The sequence below is a fragment of the Dermatophagoides pteronyssinus genome, unplaced genomic scaffold (genome assembly GCF_027571235.1).
Source record: "Dermatophagoides pteronyssinus isolate colony J.1.1.1.1 unplaced genomic scaffold, Derpt_VIB-CSIC_2022.12 sq0004, whole genome shotgun sequence".
In the NCBI taxonomy this organism is placed as follows: domain Eukaryota; kingdom Metazoa; phylum Arthropoda; class Arachnida; order Sarcoptiformes; family Pyroglyphidae; genus Dermatophagoides; species Dermatophagoides pteronyssinus.
The window spans coordinates 1,198,008-1,217,384 of NW_027461528.1; the positions used below are offsets into that span (position 1 = coordinate 1,198,008).

The 19,377-nt window shown below is 28.2% G+C and overlaps 5 protein-coding genes across 7 annotated transcripts; all 5 read left to right on the top strand.

Moving 5' to 3' along the window:
- Positions 1-1,210: 1,210 nt before the first annotated feature.
- On the top strand, positions 1,211-7,261 carry LOC113795012 (G protein-coupled receptor kinase 2-like). 3 transcript variants are annotated; one of them, XM_027345186.2, is made up of 8 exons: positions 1,211-2,486; positions 3,981-4,147; positions 4,328-4,414; positions 4,746-4,861; positions 5,039-5,214; positions 5,377-6,205; positions 6,304-6,447; positions 6,532-7,258. In XM_027345186.2, the coding sequence occupies exons 2-8, from the start codon at positions 4,096-4,098 to the stop codon at positions 6,925-6,927; spliced, it is 1,800 nt and encodes a 599-aa protein (XP_027200987.1). In that variant the 5' UTR covers positions 1,211-2,486; positions 3,981-4,095; the 3' UTR covers positions 6,928-7,258. The 3 variants fall into 3 exon arrangements, with proteins under 3 accessions (XP_027200987.1, XP_075675623.1, XP_075675624.1); XM_075819508.1 differs by having other exon boundaries at positions 1,211-2,380; XM_075819509.1 differs by lacking the exon at positions 1,211-2,486 and having other exon boundaries at positions 4,067-4,147; positions 6,532-7,261.
- Positions 7,262-9,694: 2,433 nt separating this feature from the next.
- On the top strand, positions 9,695-12,416 carry LOC113795011 (pre-rRNA 2'-O-ribose RNA methyltransferase FTSJ3). Its single transcript, XM_027345185.2, has 3 exons — positions 9,695-9,871; positions 9,936-10,803; positions 10,871-12,416. Exons 1-3 carry the CDS (start codon positions 9,805-9,807, stop codon positions 12,357-12,359), a joined length of 2,424 nt encoding a protein of 807 aa, XP_027200986.2. The 5' UTR covers positions 9,695-9,804; the 3' UTR covers positions 12,360-12,416.
- A 52-nt stretch (positions 12,417-12,468) lies between these two features.
- On the top strand, positions 12,469-13,561 carry LOC113795015 (mitotic spindle assembly checkpoint protein MAD2A-like). The gene is made up of 3 exons (XM_027345189.2): positions 12,469-12,670; positions 12,736-12,788; positions 12,879-13,561. Exons 1-3 carry the CDS (start codon positions 12,601-12,603, stop codon positions 13,362-13,364), a joined length of 609 nt encoding a protein of 202 aa, XP_027200990.2. The 5' UTR covers positions 12,469-12,600; the 3' UTR covers positions 13,365-13,561.
- Positions 13,562-13,653: 92 nt separating this feature from the next.
- On the top strand, positions 13,654-15,448 carry LOC113795014 (26S proteasome regulatory subunit 6B). The gene is made up of 2 exons (XM_027345188.2): positions 13,654-13,815; positions 13,905-15,448. Exons 1-2 carry the CDS (start codon positions 13,783-13,785, stop codon positions 15,126-15,128), a joined length of 1,257 nt encoding a protein of 418 aa, XP_027200989.1. The 5' UTR covers positions 13,654-13,782; the 3' UTR covers positions 15,129-15,448.
- A 469-nt stretch (positions 15,449-15,917) lies between these two features.
- Positions 15,918-19,325, top strand: Pdcd4 (Programmed cell death 4). Its single transcript, XM_027345187.2, has 4 exons — positions 15,918-16,730; positions 17,341-18,215; positions 18,289-18,428; positions 18,490-19,325. Exons 1-4 carry the CDS (start codon positions 16,481-16,483, stop codon positions 18,539-18,541), a joined length of 1,317 nt encoding a protein of 438 aa, XP_027200988.2. The 5' UTR covers positions 15,918-16,480; the 3' UTR covers positions 18,542-19,325.
- Positions 19,326-19,377: the final 52 nt, after the last annotated feature.

Below are 19,377 nucleotides of genomic sequence, written 5' to 3' on the forward strand. Positions count from 1 at the left end.
GTTTGATTTATATGTGTGTGTGTGTGTGTGTGTGTGTGTGGTGTATATTTGAAAATGATAAATCGTGATAAACGTGACTATATTGTTTAATTCTCATAGGGGGTAATGATTTTTTTTTTTGTTTTTTGTTTTTTTTGGATTCTTGAGAATTCAATGATAATGATGATGGTGATGGACAATGATATGTGTATGACAGGTCTCTGTTGGGACAAACACAACCCAAAACAAAAACAAACAAATGTTAAAAAAAACTAATAATTTTAATGAAAATTTGAAATGGAAAAAAAAGCAGACCCGTAACATCTTTTTACGAATTTTTTTTGTTACAAAATTTTTTCAAAAAAAAAAGCTTTCCAATTAAAATAAAACTTCATTCAAACTTCATTGAATTCATCATTTATGATGCTAAATGAAAAACAAAAAACAAAATAAATAATTTATAATCATTAAACAAACAAACAAACAAAGCGAAAATTAATCTAAAATTAAAAAAAATTTCAGGTCAAAAAGGGTTATAATTTTTTTCGGATTGTTTGTTTATTAGTTATCTTTTCTGGTTATTCTGGTTATCAAAGAGAGAGAGAGAAAAAAGATTTTTTTTCCGCCTGAAATGAATTGAATGAAATTTAGAATTTTTATTTTTTCTTTCGTTCAGTTTCCAAAGAATATCATTCAATATTCAAAACATCGAATGAATAATGAAAATGGAGAATGAATGAATGAAGAAAATGGGAGTGAAGAACAAAAATGAAAATGGTAATAGGTTTTTCGTTTTTTCGATATAGAGAAACTTTACAAGAAAGATACATTTATTCATAATGAAAATTTAATTTTAAAATTTTTTAAAAAATAAAAATAAAAAATGTTTTTTTTTCTTCTGAGAAGCGAAATAAAAACCTTTCCAATAACAACATTATGATGATTATATAGGATGTTCCATATGCCATATTCTTCCTAATTTTTAATGTTGTTCAACAAAAAAATGAATTGAATGAATGAAAAAACATTAAAATATCCAATTTGCTATATAAAATCTGTCTGTATCTTCGTGTATTTCTGTTATGTGTATCCCATGTATATATCATCATCATTCATGGATGGATTGTGGTGGCTGTGTTTTGGGCAAAGACAACAACCAGAAAAAAAGGGAAAGTGGTATACAGTGTTAGTGTGTATCTCGTTATATACAAAGTGCGTATAGGACACAAGATAGATGTTATGTTGTTGTTGTTGTAGCCGGTTCTGGACCAATTTTCTTCTTATTGTTGTTGTTGTTGTTGTTGTTGCTCATGAGCACCAAGAAGATTTCATGATTTTTTTTATTTTTCTTGTTCATCCGAAAATTCCCGAATTGAGAATTACATTGAGAAACTGAAGAAAAAAACCTTTTATTTTGGTTTTTTTTCTATTCGGGGTATCCATTTATATACAACTAACTAACCAAATAACAAACAAACATCTATATCTTTATTATAGTGATTGAAGAAGAAAAGAAAAGAAAAAAACCATCATCCGATCAAACAAACGAAAAAAAAGAAAAGAAAAGAAATTAGAAATGTAATCGAATCGAATCGAATTGAAGAATTCAAACTGGACTTGGATTCATTCACCGTGAACCTATCATCATCATCGAAATTGAAACGAACAGAATCTCCATAATAATCATCATTCAACATTCAATTTTCCTTTTTTGATTTTCAATTTTCTTTTTTTTTCTTTGGTTTCCAGAATTACCCAACAATCATTTTGTGTTGAGCAATCGGTTTTTTTGTTTTTTGCTTAAAAAAAGTGTTTTTTTTCTGTGATTCAAAAATTTTCAAATATCATCAATAAATTGATTACCCGATTGATTGATTGATTGATTAATCAATCGATTGATTGAGTGGAATTGATGTGACTGTTTTTTTGCTGTGTGTGTTCATTTTGTTTGTTCATTTTGTTTGTTTCTCATATTCAGCCTTATTTAATGAAAGAATTTCTGAGAGCAAAAAAAAATGATGATGATTCTTGATGATTCTCGTTGATGAACATCATCATCATCTTTATTATCATCATAATTCAATGATTTTGTCATTTAATTTATTCGGATTCTGATTTCTTTTCGTTCATCTTATTGTCGTTTTTTTTCGTTCAAATCATTCAATTTTCGGTTTTGTTTAATTTCCGGATATTTCGGGTTTTTTCGGTTTGTCGTCGTTGCTGGTTAACAACAACAACCAACCAACCAACAAAAATCTCAATTGATAATATTCACGCAAGTGTAAAATCGTCAATGTATTTGTGGTCGAATTGAAAAAACAAATAAAAAACAAAACGAAAATATCATTGTCAACAAAGAATTTCATTATTCGACGATTTCGATCAAAATAAACGATGTAAAGTAAATAATCAAAACAAAAAATTTTTCAAATACCATTTGTTTTTTTGTTTTTCGTTCCGATTCTGATCACCCGATCATCATTATTATTTTTACCATTGTTTGACGGGTAATTATTATCATTATCATTACTATTTTTTTTATCAATTTACTTTAATTAATTTGTTTGATGAATAAAAAAATTTTGTTTGTGTCAGCATTTTATTCATCATTTAATCAAAAACACAAACAAACAAACAAACATTGAAAGACAAAAGTGTCAATTATGTTATTGTTTAAATGTCAATTTTGTTTGTTGTTGTTTTGTTTTTTGTTTGTTATTATTATCACTATATCATCATCATCATCATTTTCTACCGCAAATATCCGTCATTTAATAATCGAAAAAAATTCTCAAAACAAATGAATAATATGCGTAGGTGTTTTGTGTGTGTGCGTGCAGATATGGAATTTGATCATTTTTTTTTTTGTTTCTGAATGATCGAAGGGTTAATAATTTTTTTTGGGTTTTCTTCCATGATCAATCAATCAATCAATACAAAAAAAAACTCTTCCGTTGCACATCATTAGATGTTGTTGAGAAATTCATTTCAAGGTTTTTCACTCTAACCGATTACAATTATTCATCCAAACTGATTAGTAATTTTGAATACAATTTATGTCGTGGAAAAAAATTTCGACATTTATTCAAATTGTATTTTAATGATCGATTTGGGACAAAGAAAAAAACCAGCCCAAAAACCAAAACTAATTGAATCATTAAATGAAATCGAAATGACATCAAATCCGGTATAGGAAAACAAAAAAATAACTAAATTGTGTTGATTGATTAACAAACAAAAAAATCTGATTTGTAAAAAGAAGAAAGATTATGTCTAAAAAAAATGTGATAACCATCGATTGATGTGGATTGATTTGTTCTATAGAAAAAAGTTACAGACAACAACAACAACAACAAAAATCAATTCCATTTTAGCCGGTGTTACAAGAAAAAAAAAGTGTCAAATTGATCAAATGATGATGATAAATGCCCAAAATCCGGTTTTCCTTCTTTTGATATTAATCCATAATCCGTTTTTTTTGATTCATATCATTTTCTAGTCTTTGTTAATTCTATTATAATAAACTACATACTACTTTCCTTTATCACTGTACCCAGTGTGAGAAAAAAAACCCCATCTATTTTTTGATTGATTATCATCATTATAGATTGTTGAAAATCACGACAATCATCAAGGATAAATGGCGTCAGTTGGTATCAGCTTTTCTTATTTTTTTTAAGTGAAATATTTGAAACCAGAAAAAAACGAAATATGATAGTGAAACATGTCAGCTGTCATTCTGTAAAAATTTTACGAGAATAAGAAAAGAGAGAGAGAGAGAAAAATTCTTCAATCAATCAATCATTATCGATATTGTCAATTGAAATGAATACAAAATGATGATGATGATTGACATACGATTTTGGAATTGTTTGTTTTATTTTTATCTTTGATTTTTGATTTGTTTCCAGTGTTTTGTAATTCTGATAAGAGATTTTTGTTTTGTTTTAATTTTATCAAAATTGATTTTTTTTTTTTGGTTTTCTCCTTTAATTCTTCAGAATTTCAGTTTTTTCAAATCGTTCATTCATTCATCAAATAAAATATATTGATACAACTGGAAAACAATAAGAAAAACAAAACGTCAACAAAAATAAATCGTCAAAGCTGGAGTTGATGGAATTGGAGAATATTGTTGCCAATACTGTGTATCTTAAGGCTCGTGAAGGTAAATTGAGAAAGAGAGAAAAGAAAAGAAAACTTTTTCAAAAAAATTTAAATTCAAATTTAATTAATTAATTTTGGTTTTCTTACTTTTAATCCTTTTTGAAACTTTTATCTTTTTTAAAAAAAATTACATCATCCATTCTGCTGAATTATCATCATCATCCAATCCAATCCAATTCAGACAGTAATAAAGGCAGAAGCAAAAAATGGAAAAAATTATTACAACTTCCACATATTACACAATGCCTTTATCTGAAGGATAAATTAGGTTTGTTTGTTTGTTTGTTTTTTCTATCAAAATTCAATGCATTCATTGCATTCCTATTGTTTTTTCGTTATCAATATCTTTTCCTTTTTTTCTTATGAATAATAATTAGTTGTTTGTAATTTATTCATTAATTATTTTTACTCAAGTGATTTTACAAAACTAATTGTTTTTTTTAGTTTGTTTGTTTGTTTGTCCTATTTCTTATTCTTATCATCATCATTATTATTGATTATTTTTGTTGTTGATTCTAATTCTTGTCATTTTTCTTTGCTCCAATTCCTTCCCTTCCCCCCGAATATAAAACAAATCAACGAACCGATTCATCATTCAGATATTCATTATCGATATATTGTCGAGCTTCAACCAATTGGTCGTCTATTGTTTCGTAAATTTTGTGAAACAACAAAACTTTCATATCATAATTGTAATCTATTTCTCGATGCTCTGGTGATTAATACTTGATTATTTATTTATTTTTTTGTTATTTATTTTTTCTATGTGATACGAATTACAATTTCGGATTTCTAATTTGTTTTTTTTTATTATTGGTTCTTTTTCTAATGTTTCCTATGTTTGCCATTGATTGATTGATTGATTGATTATGGAAAAATAAAATATATATAGGAAAATTACGAATTATCGGAAGAAAAGGAAAAAACTGCCAAAAAAATTATACAAGAATTTTTAATATCAGATAATCAAAGCAAAAATTTTGTCGAAATTCTAACCGAAGAAATTGTTGAACGTTGTTTATCAAATTCATCGAATGCAACCAAAGGATTGTTTGCCGATTGTTCATTGTAAGTGAATTTTTTCAAAATTTATTCAAATCATTGTCATTGTTGTTGTTGTTGTTGTTGTTATTGTAATGCTTGTCACAAATTTTAGCTTGAATGATTTTCAAACTTTTTTTTGTTTGAATTCTAAAATGTTTTATTCATTTTTTTTTATTTTTATTTTAGCTATGTTAAACATTATCTATCGGAAAAACCGTTTAAAGAATTTGAAAATAGTAAATATTTTTTACGATATTTACAATGGAAAGCTCTAGAATTACGTCCAGTTACAAGCAAAACATTTCGTATGTATCGTGTACTTGGAAAAGGAGGATTCGGCGAAGTATGTGCTTGTCAGGTTCGTGCTACAGGCAAAATGTATGCATGTAAAAAATTGGAAAAAAAACGTATAAAAAAACGTAAAGGCGAACAGATGGTATTGACGGAAAAACAAATTTTACAAAAAGTTAATTCACGTTTTATTGTTAGTCTTGCATATGCATATGAAACGAAAGAATTTTTATGCCTAATATTAACCATAATGAATGGTGGTGATCTTAAATTTCATATCTATAATATGGGTGGTGAATCCGGTTTCGGTATACAACGATCTCGTTTTTATGCTGCCGAAATTACATTAGGTTTTGAACATTTACATTCAATCGGTATTGTTTATCGTGATTTAAAACCGGAAAATATTTTACTTGATGATCATGGTCATGTACGTATTTCGGATCTAGGCCTAGCTGTTGAAATACCTGAAAATGAAATGGTACGTGGACGTGTCGGTACTGTTGGTTATATGTCACCAGAAATTGTTGATAATGAAAAATATTCATATAGTCCTGATTGGTTTAGTTTGGGTTGTTTAATTTATGAAATGATTGAAGGTAAAGCACCATTTCGTGCACGTAAAGAAAAAGTTAAACGTGAAGAAGTTGAAAGACGTATTAAATATGAACAGGAAGTATATTCAAAAAAATTTACCGAAGATTCTATGTTAATTTGTAGACAGGTAAATATATTGATTTTTTTGAAACAAAAAACAAAATACTTTTAAACTTTTAAACTTTATTAAATGTTTTGTTTTTCAAATCAAATCAAAAAATATAGTTATTACAGAAAAAAGTTAGAGATCGACTTGGTTGTTCAAGTGATCGTTATGGTGCACGTGAAGTAAAAAATCATATCTTTTTCAAAGATATTAATTGGAAAAGACTTGAAGCTGGTCTTCTTGATCCTCCATTTGTGCCCGATGTAAGTAAAGAAATTTTTTTTTTTTAATTAAATTGGTTTTTTCTGTTTGCTGAAAATTTTCTCTTCTGAATATTCTTCATATAGCCACATGCCGTTTATGCCAAAGATGTTCTTGATATTGAACAATTTTCAACTGTAAAAGGTGTTAATATTGATTCAACTGATGATACATTTTATTCAAAATTTAATACTGGTTGTGTATCGATACCTTGGCAAAATGAAATAATTGAAACAGATTGTTTTGAAGAGCTAAGTATATTTGGTGGCCCATTTGGTGATGAATTGACACCCGATCTAATCATATCGAATGGACCACCAGAAATTGAAGATAATTATAATTGTTTTCCATTTCTACGTAAACATCGTCATAAAAATAATACTAAATTGAAAAATGATTTAAATTTAAATAATAAATTATTATTAAATACTAATAATGAATCTGAAATGATTACGACAACCGAATCTAGCCAAACAAATTGAAGAAAGAAAAGAAAAACATTGTTGATAAATTCTTCTAATTCAAAAAATATATATAATTAATTAATTAATTAATTTTTACAAAAAAAAAAAATCTCAACCAAATAATTTATCGCTAATTGATCATCATCATCATTTTATTCATTTCTACCTGTTCTTTCTTTCTACTTAATTAATTAATAATTTTCTACAATAACTCATCATCATCATCATCATTCCATATTTGTTTTTTTGTTCAATCATAATCATCACCTGTCATTATTGTTTCCCAATATTATTTTTTTTCTCTGTAGCCCAAATAAATTATTATTATATCCTTATCATATCATGATAATGAAATCCAATGTTTTGTTTTTTTCAAATAAATAAATGATGAGCGGGGTATTACCAAAAAAAAAATTTGATTATTACAAAATAAATCATTTTTCCTATTTCCGTTAATATTCAGGACCATTAAATCCATTGGTATTCGTTATCGGGGTTTTTCGTCTTTGCTATATTCAGGGTTGTTTTTTTTCCTTGGAAAAAAAATATTGATAAACATACTTCCTAGGCTTCACTTCAGGACAATTCGATCGATCATTTTCATTTATTTATTTATTTTCGATAAACGAAGATGGAAATTTTTATTTTTCCAAGAAATTTGGGTGAAAAAAAAGTAATTCGACCAATTCACCATTGAACGAAAAAAAAACAAGAATTTCTTTCTTATTACACCAAAGAAAGAGAAAACTACACATATTGAATTAATCAATGTCATTGGCAAAACATTGGATCGAACGATCGATCGATTGATCGACGAAATATTATCCAATCGAATATTGCCTGAAAAAAAACAGATTTGATCATCGTGTATTTCGATATTGATCAAAACAACAACAACAACGACGACGACGACAAAAAAAACTTTGAACATATAAAATATTTAGATAAGTAAGATATAAAAATACATTACTACGGAATAATAATAAAGAAAAAAAATGGCCCGAAAACCAAAGTTTTCATTGATGTCTTTTTTTTTTGTTCATAAATTTTATTTCGATCACGTCGTACGAAACAACGAAAGACAATCGAACAGATAAAATTCATCAAACAAAATGATTGAATTGATTGTCCAGAATTGAAGATTCAAACAGAATTGATATGATCTTAATTTTCACACATTTCTATCTTCTTCCTTTTTTTAATCACTTTGTTTATGTTGTTTTTTGCTTTTTTTTGGTTAATTGAATTTTTTATTTCTTGGTTAATGATTCGGATGGATAACAATCAACAGAAATTGTATTTTTTTTGGTAATTTTTTTATTTTTTCTAAAAACAAAAACAACAACAGAAAATTTCTATATAATTTTTGCTGTTGTTGTTGTTGACCCTATAATGAATGTGATTTATTTTGTTTTTGTTTTTAGAGATAACCAACGTCAACAAAAAACTAAAAAACAAAAAACTAAAAAAAACATTGAATAACAAAAACAACAATGTTTTTTCATTATCAACGTTAATCTTGTTTTTTTTTGTTTTGTTTTTCAAGTAAACAATATTCGAAAGAATCGCGATTCGAATGTTTTTGTTTTGTTTGTCATTGAAACCAAAAAACGGAACATTCGAAATTCTTCGAAATGATGATGAATTAATAAATGAAAAAAAAAATCTTTCCGATTGACTTCCATTTGACATTTATTTAGGAGGCGAGTGTTTTGGAATGAATCAAACATCCGGAATTCAGTACACACACACACTCAGGTATCGAAAATCAAAATGGAATTAATGCTGTCGTTTTGATTCGTTTTACTTGATTCGAAATAGAAATGGGAAAAATTCTTGCTAAATCATCATTATTTATTGATTTATATTTGAACCAAAAAAAAAAAAAAAAAAAATTCTGTTCTTAAGCTTTTTGTTTCAGGATTGTTAGAAAGCAATTTCATGTTTTTCAAACAAAAAATGACAGGAATTAATGATGGTATGGGGTGGTGGTGGGGGTAGTTTAAGAGTTTGATTCAATTTTTTGGTTCTCTGGAAAAAAACGATGATTAATTTGTTTGATCGACAATTAGATCATTATTATGGTTAGAACCCATGATTTATAATCTTAAAAATGGTCATTAAAACATTGGTTATTTGTTAAGAATTTGTGTAAACAAAGCAAATTCTTGTTTGTTTTTTTCTTCTTTTGTGATCCAAAATGACACAAAATAAGATGGAACAAGAGGAAAAAATAACCCCGAAGCTATTTTGTTTTGTTATTTTATTATTATTATTGTTGTTGTTGTCGTTTTGTTGAATTTAAAATGAATCTATTTGACAACAACAACAATAACAAATAACAACGATTATGTGATATGTCTTTGTATCGAGTTTTATGATGATGATGATAATGATGGCAGAATCTTTATATGAATCGATATATAACAATAAAAAAGATTTTGCTTGTTGATTGTGTTTGGATGCAAAAAATGATCATGATATTTTGAATGGAGAATGATAATTTGCAAATAATGATTTTTTTCTTTCGGGTAATTTTATTACTTGATGATTGATTTTTACCGAATGTTTATTGTGCCACTTTATCTTTCTTTTGTTGATCAAATTTTACATTATATTATAATTGTAGTCTTTTTTTTCGTTTGTTTACGGAAATAAATATTTACTCACGAATATTATTTTTGATAGAAAATCGAAGTTAATGGATTTGACAATTCTGTTAAAAGGATAAAATATAAATGGAGAGAGAGAGAGATGATATTCGTACCAAAAGATGGCGTTCATGACCGATTCTGATGAGCCATGTGGTTCTTGATACATTTGTAGACACGAGAATTTTTCACGACAATTCTTTTTTTTTGGCAAAAATTTTTCCTTTTAGCAATAAATAAAAAAATGGGTAAAAAAGGAAAAGTAGGAAAACAACGTAAAGATAAATATTATCAATTAGCCAAAGAGACGGGTAAGTAATTTTTGAATCGGTGTTTATATTGGAGATTTTTATTAAAACTTTTTTAATTGGTTAGGTTACCGTTCACGTGCATCATTCAAATTGATACAATTGAATCGAAAATTTGAATTTTTACAAAGATCAAAAGTATTGATTGATCTATGTGCAGCACCAGGAGGATGGTTACAGGTAGCACAAAAATATATGCCCGTATCTAGTGTTATAATTGGTGTAGATTTAGTACCAATCAAACCGATTCATAATGTTATTACATTACAAGAAGATATTACAACACAAAAATGTAGAATGTCATTGAAGAAAAATCTACAAACATGGAAAGCTGATGTTGTTCTTAATGATGGTGCACCAAATGTTGGTAAAAGTTGGATACATGATGCATTCGAACAGAATCGTCTTACATTATCGGCATTACATTTGGCATGTGATTTTCTTGTCAAAGGTGGCTGGTTTATAACAAAGGTTTTTCGTTCCAAAGATTATAATGCATTAATATGGGTATTGAATAAATTTTTTAAAAAAGTATTCGCTACTAAACCACAAGCATCACGTAATGAATCGGCCGAAATTTTTGTTGTTTGTCAAAATTTTATTGCACCCGATCGAATTGATCCGAAATTTTTCGATCCAACATATGTGTTTGCTGAACTTCAAGAATCGGAACAAAAAATAACAACAAATGATTTGCTTAAAGCAAGTATGAAACAGAAAAAAGCTAAAGCTGAAGGTTATGATGATGGACAAATAAATTTATATCGAAAATTGAATGCTTCTGATTTTATCGCAAATGAAAATTATGCAGATTTGTTAAGTAAATCAAGTGAAATTGTCATCAATAATGATTATATTCGAAATCATCCTGCAACTACTGATGAAATTGTTGAATGTTGCAAAGATATTAAAGTACTTGGTAGAAAAGAATTATTGTAAGTTTTTGTTTTTCTTCTCATTTTCAATGATCTTTCAATGAAATAATTTATAATTTTTTTTCAGGCTTTTAATAAATTGGCGTCGTACAATAAATAATGAAATGAAAAATTTGGTAAAAAAATTTAATAAAGACTCGGAAGAAAAAGAAAACAATGTTGATATCGACGATAAAGAAAATCATGATGTTGATAAAGACGATGATGATGATGAAGTTGAAGAAATTGATTCATTCGAAAATGAAGAAGCTATCAAAATGAAACGAATAAAGAAAAAAATGGCTAAAGAAAAACGTAAATTAACTGAACGAATGAATTTGAAAATGGTTTTAGAAAATGATCAACTTGTTCAAGAAGAACAAGATCTATTTAGTTTGACTAAAATACGTAAAAATTTGGATAAAATTAAAGATGTTGATCCTGATATTGTACTAGACGATAATGACAATAATGATGATGATGTTGATGATGATGGAAAAAATTCAAAACAAAAAAAGATTTATTATGATAAAGATGAAAAATATCTTGATTCTGAAGATGAATTATCTGAAAATGATGATGATGATGATGATGATGATAATCAAGATTCAGATCAAAATGATTTCGATGATGACAATGTAAAAAAAGAAAATGGTGTAATTCATTTCGATCTTGATGATGAAGATGGTGATGATAATGGTAATGATTTAATCGTTGATCTTGAAGATCATTCAATGGATGTTAAAAGTGAACGATTTTTTGATAAGCCTATATTCAAAGATTTTGAAGATGATGAAGAAATTGAATTGGAAGAGATTGAAAATTTTCTTAAAAAATCAGATAATAAAAAAGATGAAGAACAAAATTTGACAAAACTAGATAACGAAGAAGAATCTGAAGATAACGACGATGATGATGATGATGATGAAGTTATGAAAAAAGAAGAAAATCAAACAATGACTAATGGATTAAGTAAGAAAATGAATCGTAAAGAAAAAGCTAAACGAATGCTTAGCCCAGAAGAATTAACAATGGCAACCGCAATGATTCATTCGAAAAAATCTAAACGTGATTTAATTGATGATAGCTGGAATCGTTATATGAATAATGATCTAGATGGTGCACCATCATGGTTTAAAAGAGAAGAAGAACAACATTGTCGTAAACCGATGCCAGTATCAAAAGAATTTGCAAAACAATCAATAACACCTGGAATTAATTCGCGACAAAATAAAAAAGAAATGGAAGCTAAAGCAAGAAAAAAGAAACGTACCATGAGACGTTTGGAAAAAGCTCGTATTAAAGCGGAAACACTTACAGAAGATCCAAGTATGTCGAATAAAGAAAAAGCTGATACTATACGTAGAATATATAAAAGAGCATCGACTAAAAATGAAAAACGACCAAAACTTGTGGTGGCCAAAAAACAATACGGTAATCGACGACCACCAGGTGTAAAAGGTCGTTATAAAATTGTTGATTCAAGAATGAAAAAAGATAAACGAAAACAACAACAAAATGAACGAAAAACTGGTAAAGGTAAAAAAAAGTTTCGAAAACCACAAAAATCTAGATAAATGTTGAAAAAAATATATTCTTTTTTTAAATAAAGTTCATTTCTATTTTTTTTGAAATTCATATAAAAGATGTCGCTATCATTTTTTTTCCATTTAATCATTGTATGGTCGTCTATGTCACAATAGTGTTAGAATTCTGACCGTTGTGTGTGTGTTTTTTTTTGATCAATTTTTGCGCCAGTTTTTTCTCTGTTTTCTATTTTGTCAAAAAGATTCGATTTTTTAAAATCAATTAATCAAAATGTCATCGGTTGGTGTTTGTAATTCGATCAATCTAAAAGGATCGGTATCGATTATTAAGGAATTTTTCAGTAAGCAAAAATAGAATTTTGTCCAAAAATTTTTCTAATGAATCTTTCTGTTTTCTAATTGATAGATTATTGTATCAATAATATCCTTTTTCAACGTGGCATTTATCCATCGGATTCCGTAAGTATTTAGTGAATTAATTATTGGAAAATAGAAAACATAAGGAAGACTAAATTCTGTTATGATTATTAATTTTCTAAATGTTATTAGTTTAAAGCTGTACAAAATTATGGTCTAACCATATTGATGACAAAGGATGATCGATTGAAAAAACATTTGCAAATTATTTTCGATCAGATGCAAGAATTTTTGTTACAACGAAAACTTCATCGTGTTGTTATGACATTGATTCGAATAGATACACAAGAAACAATTGAACGATGGGAATTTAAAATTGATTGTAATAATAGTGTTACCGACGATAAACAGATTGAAGTTGATTTGAAAGCCATACAGACTCAGATTCGTGATCTGATTCGTCAAATTACTGCCAGTATCACTTATTTACCATTAATTGATGATCCTGTTTCATTTGACATACTATTCTACACAGACAAAGATATACAATTATCATCTACAGATTGGTCTGATTCATCATCACATATCATTCCGAATGCTGAAGAAGTACAGCTTCGTAGTTTTACTACAAAAGTTCATAATCTTAAAGCATCGGTTGCCTTTAAACAAAATGGCTAATTATCGATCTGGCTAAATTAATCTATCATCTTTTTTTTCATTTAAAAAAAATCATTCAAAAAGTAATGATATTTATTCTGTTCGCAATTTTCCTTTTTCTAATTTGTGTTATTTAAAGCTCTTTTTTCATTAATATGAAAAAATTATGAATTTGAAAAAAAATCAGGAATTAAAGAAAAAAAATTCAAATAAAAGAATTTTCCAATAAAAATTCGATTTTTTTTTCGAAATAAAACGAGCGCCATCTATGATTATGATGTTTGCACTATAAAATAGCAATCTCATTCATTTTCAATACTCGCCAATATTGCCAGATTGTCATCCGCATCTGTTCGAATCACAAAAATAATTTCATCGTTTGTTTCGCATCGAGTTTTTAATCTTGAATTTTCTTTTTTCTTTATTAAACATTTAAAACATGGAAGAGATTGGAATTGTTGTGCCCGAAAAGGTATGATTTGTTTTGGTTTTTGTTTTTTTAATTTAGAAAAACTGACTTTTTTTTCTCGTTTCACGTGTATTTGAATACCATAATAATAGCAAGAAGAATCATCACCAAGCGAAATTAAAAACATAATAACACCATCGATTTGTGAAACATTGCTTACCGATGATGTTGATGATTTATATGTTATCTTTAAAAAGCTACAACGTCAATTAGAATTTTTACAAGTTCAAGAAGAATATATAAAAGATGAGCAAAAAAATTTAAAAAAAGAATATCTACATGCACAGGAAGAAGTTAAACGTATACAAAGTGTACCATTAGTGATTGGACAATTTTTAGAAGCTGTTGATGCAAACACTGGTATTGTTGGTTCAACAACCGGTTCAAATTATTATGTTCGTATACTGAGCACTATTGATCGTGAATTATTAAAACCAAGTAGTTCGGTTGCATTACATAAACATAGTAATGCATTGGTCGATGTTTTACCACCAGAAGCAGATAGTTCAATCGCAATGTTACGACCGGATGAAAAACCTGATGTTTGTTATGCCGATATTGGTGGTCTTGATATACAAAAACAGGAAATTCGTGAAGCCGTTGAATTACCTCTTACACATTTTGAATTATACAAACAAATCGGTATCGATCCACCACGTGGTGTTTTAATGTTTGGACCACCTGGTTGTGGTAAAACAATGTTAGCCAAAGCTGTTGCTCATCATACTACTGCATCATTTATTCGTGTAGTCGGATCAGAATTTGTACAAAAATATCTTGGTGAAGGTCCACGAATGGTAAGAGATGTTTTTCGTTTGGCTAGAGAAAATGCACCGGCAATTATTTTTATTGATGAAATCGATGCTATTGCTACCAAACGTTTTGATGCACAAACTGGTGCTGATCGTGAAGTTCAACGTATTCTATTGGAATTATTGAATCAAATGGATGGATTTGATCAGACTACCAATGTAAAGGTTATAATGGCAACGAATCGTGCCGATACATTGGATCCAGCTTTATTACGTCCCGGTCGTTTGGATCGTAAAATTGAATTCCCATTACCAGATCGACGACAAAAACGATTAATTTTCTCAACAATTACATCTAAAATGAATTTAAGTGATGAAGTCGATCTAGAAGATTATGTTGCAAGACCGGATAAAGTTTCTGGTGCCGATATTAATGCAATCTGTCAAGAAGCTGGTATGCATGCAGTACGTGAAAATCGTTATGTTGTTTTGCCAAAAGATTTTGAAAAAGGTTATAAAAATACGATCAAAAAAGATGAATCGGAACATGAATTTTATAAATAATCATCATCATTATTATTTTTAAAAAAGAATTGAAGATTCTATTGAAATATATAAAGTATAGGTAAAAATAAAAATAAAAATAAAATTCATTTGAATGTTTTCCTAAATAAACAACGATGATGATTTTTTTTCCTATTCATTATTTCCTTATTTTTCATTTTTATTACAAAATTAAAATTTTGATAATTTTATGTTTTCCGCCGGAGACTAACTTTGGGCTAATTGAAATTACAATCATCATATGTTTACTCAAAGAAAACAAAAAATCAGACACTTTTTTCCCGTTGTTTCCTGCAAAATAAAATATTTGATTTTGAAAATTTTTGAAAACCATCGTTATTCATTCAGAAAATAAAATTCTCGAATATTCCAGAAAGTGAATTCGGTCTCATCATCAAGCGCAAGCGCAATTTATTTTCTTTGTTTTTTTTTCGAATGAAAATCAGCAGAAACAATTTTTGTTTAAAAACAATTTTTCATACCACTACTTTTAACCACCCGTACCACTACTATAAATATATAATTTCGAATGTTTATTACAGGGGTGGCCAAGCTCACCCTCCTCACCCTCGATTTTTGAATTATAGAAGTGTGGCTCGCGAGCCACATGCGGCTCGCGAGCCGCAGTTTGGCCAGCTCTGGTTTATTATTTTGCATTTTGATCCCCCCGATATATCTCTCTCTCTCTCTCTCGCGATATATTGAATAGTGTTTTTATAAGTATTTTTTTCATTTGCTTTTGCTTTGTATGTGTATAGTTCCTTGTTTCAACAACATCAACTATAACAACAACAACAACAACAACAACATCGTTGATTTTAAAGCAAAAAAAAACAACGAAAGAAAGAAGAGAAAGCCAAAAAAAAAATTAGCTAAATCGAGTGAGAGAAGCTCTATGTGTTTTTTTTAATAATCCCAATCTCTTTGTCTGTTTAGATTGTGTATATGTGTTTGTTTGTGGTTTGTTTTCCATATTTACGACATAAATATTATTATCATTATCAAAATCACATTGATTCGTGTGTGTGGACATTGATGTCATGTGAATACAGCAGCAAAAAAAACAAAACAAAACAAACGAAGAAATTGAAAAATTCATCAGCATCATTCAATTTTTTTCCGAAAAAAAATATAATTCGAATTTTAAATAACAAAAACGTGCGTTTTTCGTGACTGCCATAACCTCCTCTAAAAAAAATTTGAAAAGAACTTTTTTCAAATTGATGTTCGATATTCTGCCATTCTTCTTGTTTGTTTGTTTGTTTTCTGAAAAAAATTCTGCTTTTCATTTGTCATTTTTCAAATTCGAACTTATTTTGTTTTATCGTTAACCAAAAACTAATCTGCCAACAATGTCATCTCCTAAAAATGTTATGGATGGTCATTTCAATGGCGTTGAAGATGCCGGTCTCAATCAACATCATAATGGTAAAAATGATTCGAATGGTAAAGGTAAACCTATACCGAATCATGGAACGTCATCAACAGCAACATCGGTTGATTATCACCCTCATTCACCAACAACCGAAGCTAATATGAAAAAATTTATGAAAAATAGTCGACGATCACGTAGTCGATTTGGTCGTGGTTTAGCCAAAAAAGGTAAATTTATTTTATTTATTTTGGTGACAATTATTACAGTCATCTATTCATATTTTGGCCTAATTGGATGTCATTGTTTTTATTTTATTTTTTTTCTGGAAATTATTGCACATAAACTTTTAATTTAATTCACATAAGGTCATATAATTGAAAAGATCAGCATATTTGCTACTACCATAATAGAATAGAATTGAAGAAGAAAATGATTGAATGATGATAATCACGCTCACCAAATTCTCTTTTTATATTCGATGTTTGTTTAATTTGTTAGTTCCTTGTTTTTTTTGTTATTATTGGGCTTCATTTTTATCATTATGTGTATGATGATGATTGTTATTTATAGTGATATGGGTGATGATAATATGGTATTTTTTTTAATCAATCAATTTAATTTGTTTGTTAGTTTGTTTTTCAATTTTGTTTTGATCGTTTTTGATCGTGCCATTGCAATTTTAATGATTATTATTGTTATCAACATCAAATAAAGTCAAATGATGATAGCAAGATTATCACTATATTGATAATGATAATTAACTTGTTGGCATTTTTGAATGTGCGCGAGTTTTCTATTTTTATTCAATTTATTAATTGTTTTGTTTTTGTTAAATAGGCGGTGCAGGTGGTAAAGGTACGTGGGGAAAAATATGTGAAGTCTATCCAGATGGTGATGGTGATTTTTTGGATCCAAATGATCCAAATTATGATTCGGATAATATGGAAAATTGTAAAATTGAAGCCATTACACCAGTGTTGGATGAAGATCAAATTGAACAATATGTTAAACCTATTGTCACTGAATATTATGAACATGGAAACACTGAAGAGGTAATTGATTCATTGCAAGAATTTAATTTTGGCGATCATGTTTATATGATTGTTGTCATCGCTGTTTCATTGGCAATGGAACGAAAAAATGCTAATCGAGAGATGACATCAGTATTGATATCCGATCTATATGGCCATGTATTCCGTCAGTCTGATATTGAACATGCATTCGATGTTTTGCTTGAAATGCTTCCAGATCTAATGCTTGACACACCGAGTGCTGATGAATTATTGGGTAATTTTATTGCCCGTGCAGTTGCTGATGATTGTATCCCACCGATTTATGTTAAACGTAACAAAGAAAAATATACGGAAAAACCGCAAAAATTTTCTATTGAAGTTGCGAACGATTTATTGACCTCTAAACATGGTCTTATTAATGTTGATCGCATCTGGGGTTTTACTGGTGGTATGCGACCAGTAAAATATCTTGTCAAACAGATGCATTTGATTTTAGAAGAATATATGGTATCAAATCTGGCAACAGATGCTGGATCCAATCTCAATGAGTTGGAAGTTCCACATTTTCATCATGAATTTGTTTATGAAGCCATTGTAAAAGCTATCGAAGATAGTAAAGAAACGACAATCGACAAGATTTGTGCATTGCTCAAATATCTTTTTGATTCGGGTGTCATCACTATCGATCAATTGAAAAATGTAAGTCTTTATTCTATTTCTTTGTTATGGCTTTGTTATAACTTTTGTTATTATTATTTTGAATTTTAAAAAGGGCTATCTACGTGTGTTTGAAGAGATGCCTGATATTGTCATCGATGTACCGTTTGCATATGAAATACTTGATCAGATCAAAACCAAAGCAGAAAAATTAGATTCATTTCCAGCTGAATTGGAAAAGGAAATGCCACAAAGGTATTTGTTTTGATGTCGAATAATGGTGAAAATTTTTCATTTTAAAATATATTCTAACTAGGGGACGAAAACGTTTCGTATCTGAAGGCGATGGTGGTGTTATTAAAGCTTGAGATTCTTTTTTTTCATTCATTCTTGGAAAAAATGGCTACCGTAGCTCATTTTCAGTCTCCAATATTTTCGTGTCATTTGTCAAACAATTTTTTTTAATTTTATATATCTCACAGCATATATATCTACTCTATATTGTTGCCAATCAAATATATATATAGTCACCATCGAATTTCAAACACCAATGATGATGATGAGAAAAAGAAACAAAATTTCTGAAGAAAAAAATGGAATTTGTAGAATATTCTTCTTTTTTTCGCATTCAATGTTTCATCTTTCATTCAAAATTCATATTTCCGTCGTTAATTTGTTTCATTCAATTCACATTCATTCAACAATATTTGTTGGCGTAACAAGAAAAAAATTTCAAAAGAATCTTAAAAGGCGAATGAACTTTTTTGTGGACAAAAACAATTTTTCTCCCATTGGATATTTTTTAAAAACCGGAACCAAAAAATAAAAAATAAATGAATTCTTCACTCAATAATGCAAAAAAAGAGTAAATCATTTCGAAATTGTTTTCTTAATCATCATCAATTATCATCAACAACAAAAAATCTATTCATTTGAATTTTGTGTTGATTAAACACTTATGATGTTCTTTCAAAAAAACATCTCTTATTCACAAATACATTTTGTTTTAATTTTTCGAAATTGATGATATTATAACAAATGAATTGTATTAACAAAACACAACAATATGGAATGGAAAAAAAATGATTAAATTTTGGAACAAAATTTTGTGAAAGTGAAAAAATAAAATTTTTTTTTCTTTAAAAATATCAATATTTAGTTGAAAATAAATCTTCAACACATTTTGTTTAGATGAAATTGAAAT

What these genes read in the sequence shown, in the direction of transcription:
- LOC113795012 (XM_027345186.2), top strand. Translation starts at nt 4,096, where the DNA reads ATGGAATTGGAGAATATTGTTGCCAATACTGTGTATCTTAAGGCTCGT. An exon ending in GTATCTTAAGGCTCGTGAAG is followed by an intron (nt 4,148 to 4,327) that starts GTAAATTGAGAA and finishes AATCCAATTCAG; the next exon opens with ACAGTAATAAAGGCAGAAGC. An exon ending in CTATGTTAATTTGTAGACAG is followed by an intron (nt 6,206 to 6,303) that starts GTAAATATATTG and finishes CAAAAAATATAG; the next exon opens with TTATTACAGAAAAAAGTTAG.
- LOC113795011 (XM_027345185.2), top strand. Translation starts at nt 9,805, where the DNA reads ATGGGTAAAAAAGGAAAAGTAGGAAAACAACGTAAAGATAAATATTAT. An exon ending in TCAATTAGCCAAAGAGACGG is followed by an intron (nt 9,872 to 9,935) that starts GTAAGTAATTTT and finishes TTAATTGGTTAG; the next exon opens with GTTACCGTTCACGTGCATCA. An exon ending in CTTGGTAGAAAAGAATTATT is followed by an intron (nt 10,804 to 10,870) that starts GTAAGTTTTTGT and finishes ATTTTTTTTCAG; the next exon opens with GCTTTTAATAAATTGGCGTC.
- LOC113795015 (XM_027345189.2), top strand. Translation starts at nt 12,601, where the DNA reads ATGTCATCGGTTGGTGTTTGTAATTCGATCAATCTAAAAGGATCGGTA. An exon ending in GATTATTAAGGAATTTTTCA is followed by an intron (nt 12,671 to 12,735) that starts GTAAGCAAAAAT and finishes TCTAATTGATAG; the next exon opens with ATTATTGTATCAATAATATC. An exon ending in GCATTTATCCATCGGATTCC is followed by an intron (nt 12,789 to 12,878) that starts GTAAGTATTTAG and finishes AAATGTTATTAG; the next exon opens with TTTAAAGCTGTACAAAATTA.
- LOC113795014 (XM_027345188.2), top strand. Translation starts at nt 13,783, where the DNA reads ATGGAAGAGATTGGAATTGTTGTGCCCGAAAAG. An exon ending in GAATTGTTGTGCCCGAAAAG is followed by an intron (nt 13,816 to 13,904) that starts GTATGATTTGTT and finishes CCATAATAATAG; the next exon opens with CAAGAAGAATCATCACCAAG.
- Pdcd4 (XM_027345187.2), top strand. Translation starts at nt 16,481, where the DNA reads ATGTCATCTCCTAAAAATGTTATGGATGGTCATTTCAATGGCGTTGAA. An exon ending in TCGTGGTTTAGCCAAAAAAG is followed by an intron (nt 16,731 to 17,340) that starts GTAAATTTATTT and finishes TTTGTTAAATAG; the next exon opens with GCGGTGCAGGTGGTAAAGGT. An exon ending in GAAAAGGAAATGCCACAAAG is followed by an intron (nt 18,429 to 18,489) that starts GTATTTGTTTTG and finishes TATTCTAACTAG; the next exon opens with GGGACGAAAACGTTTCGTAT.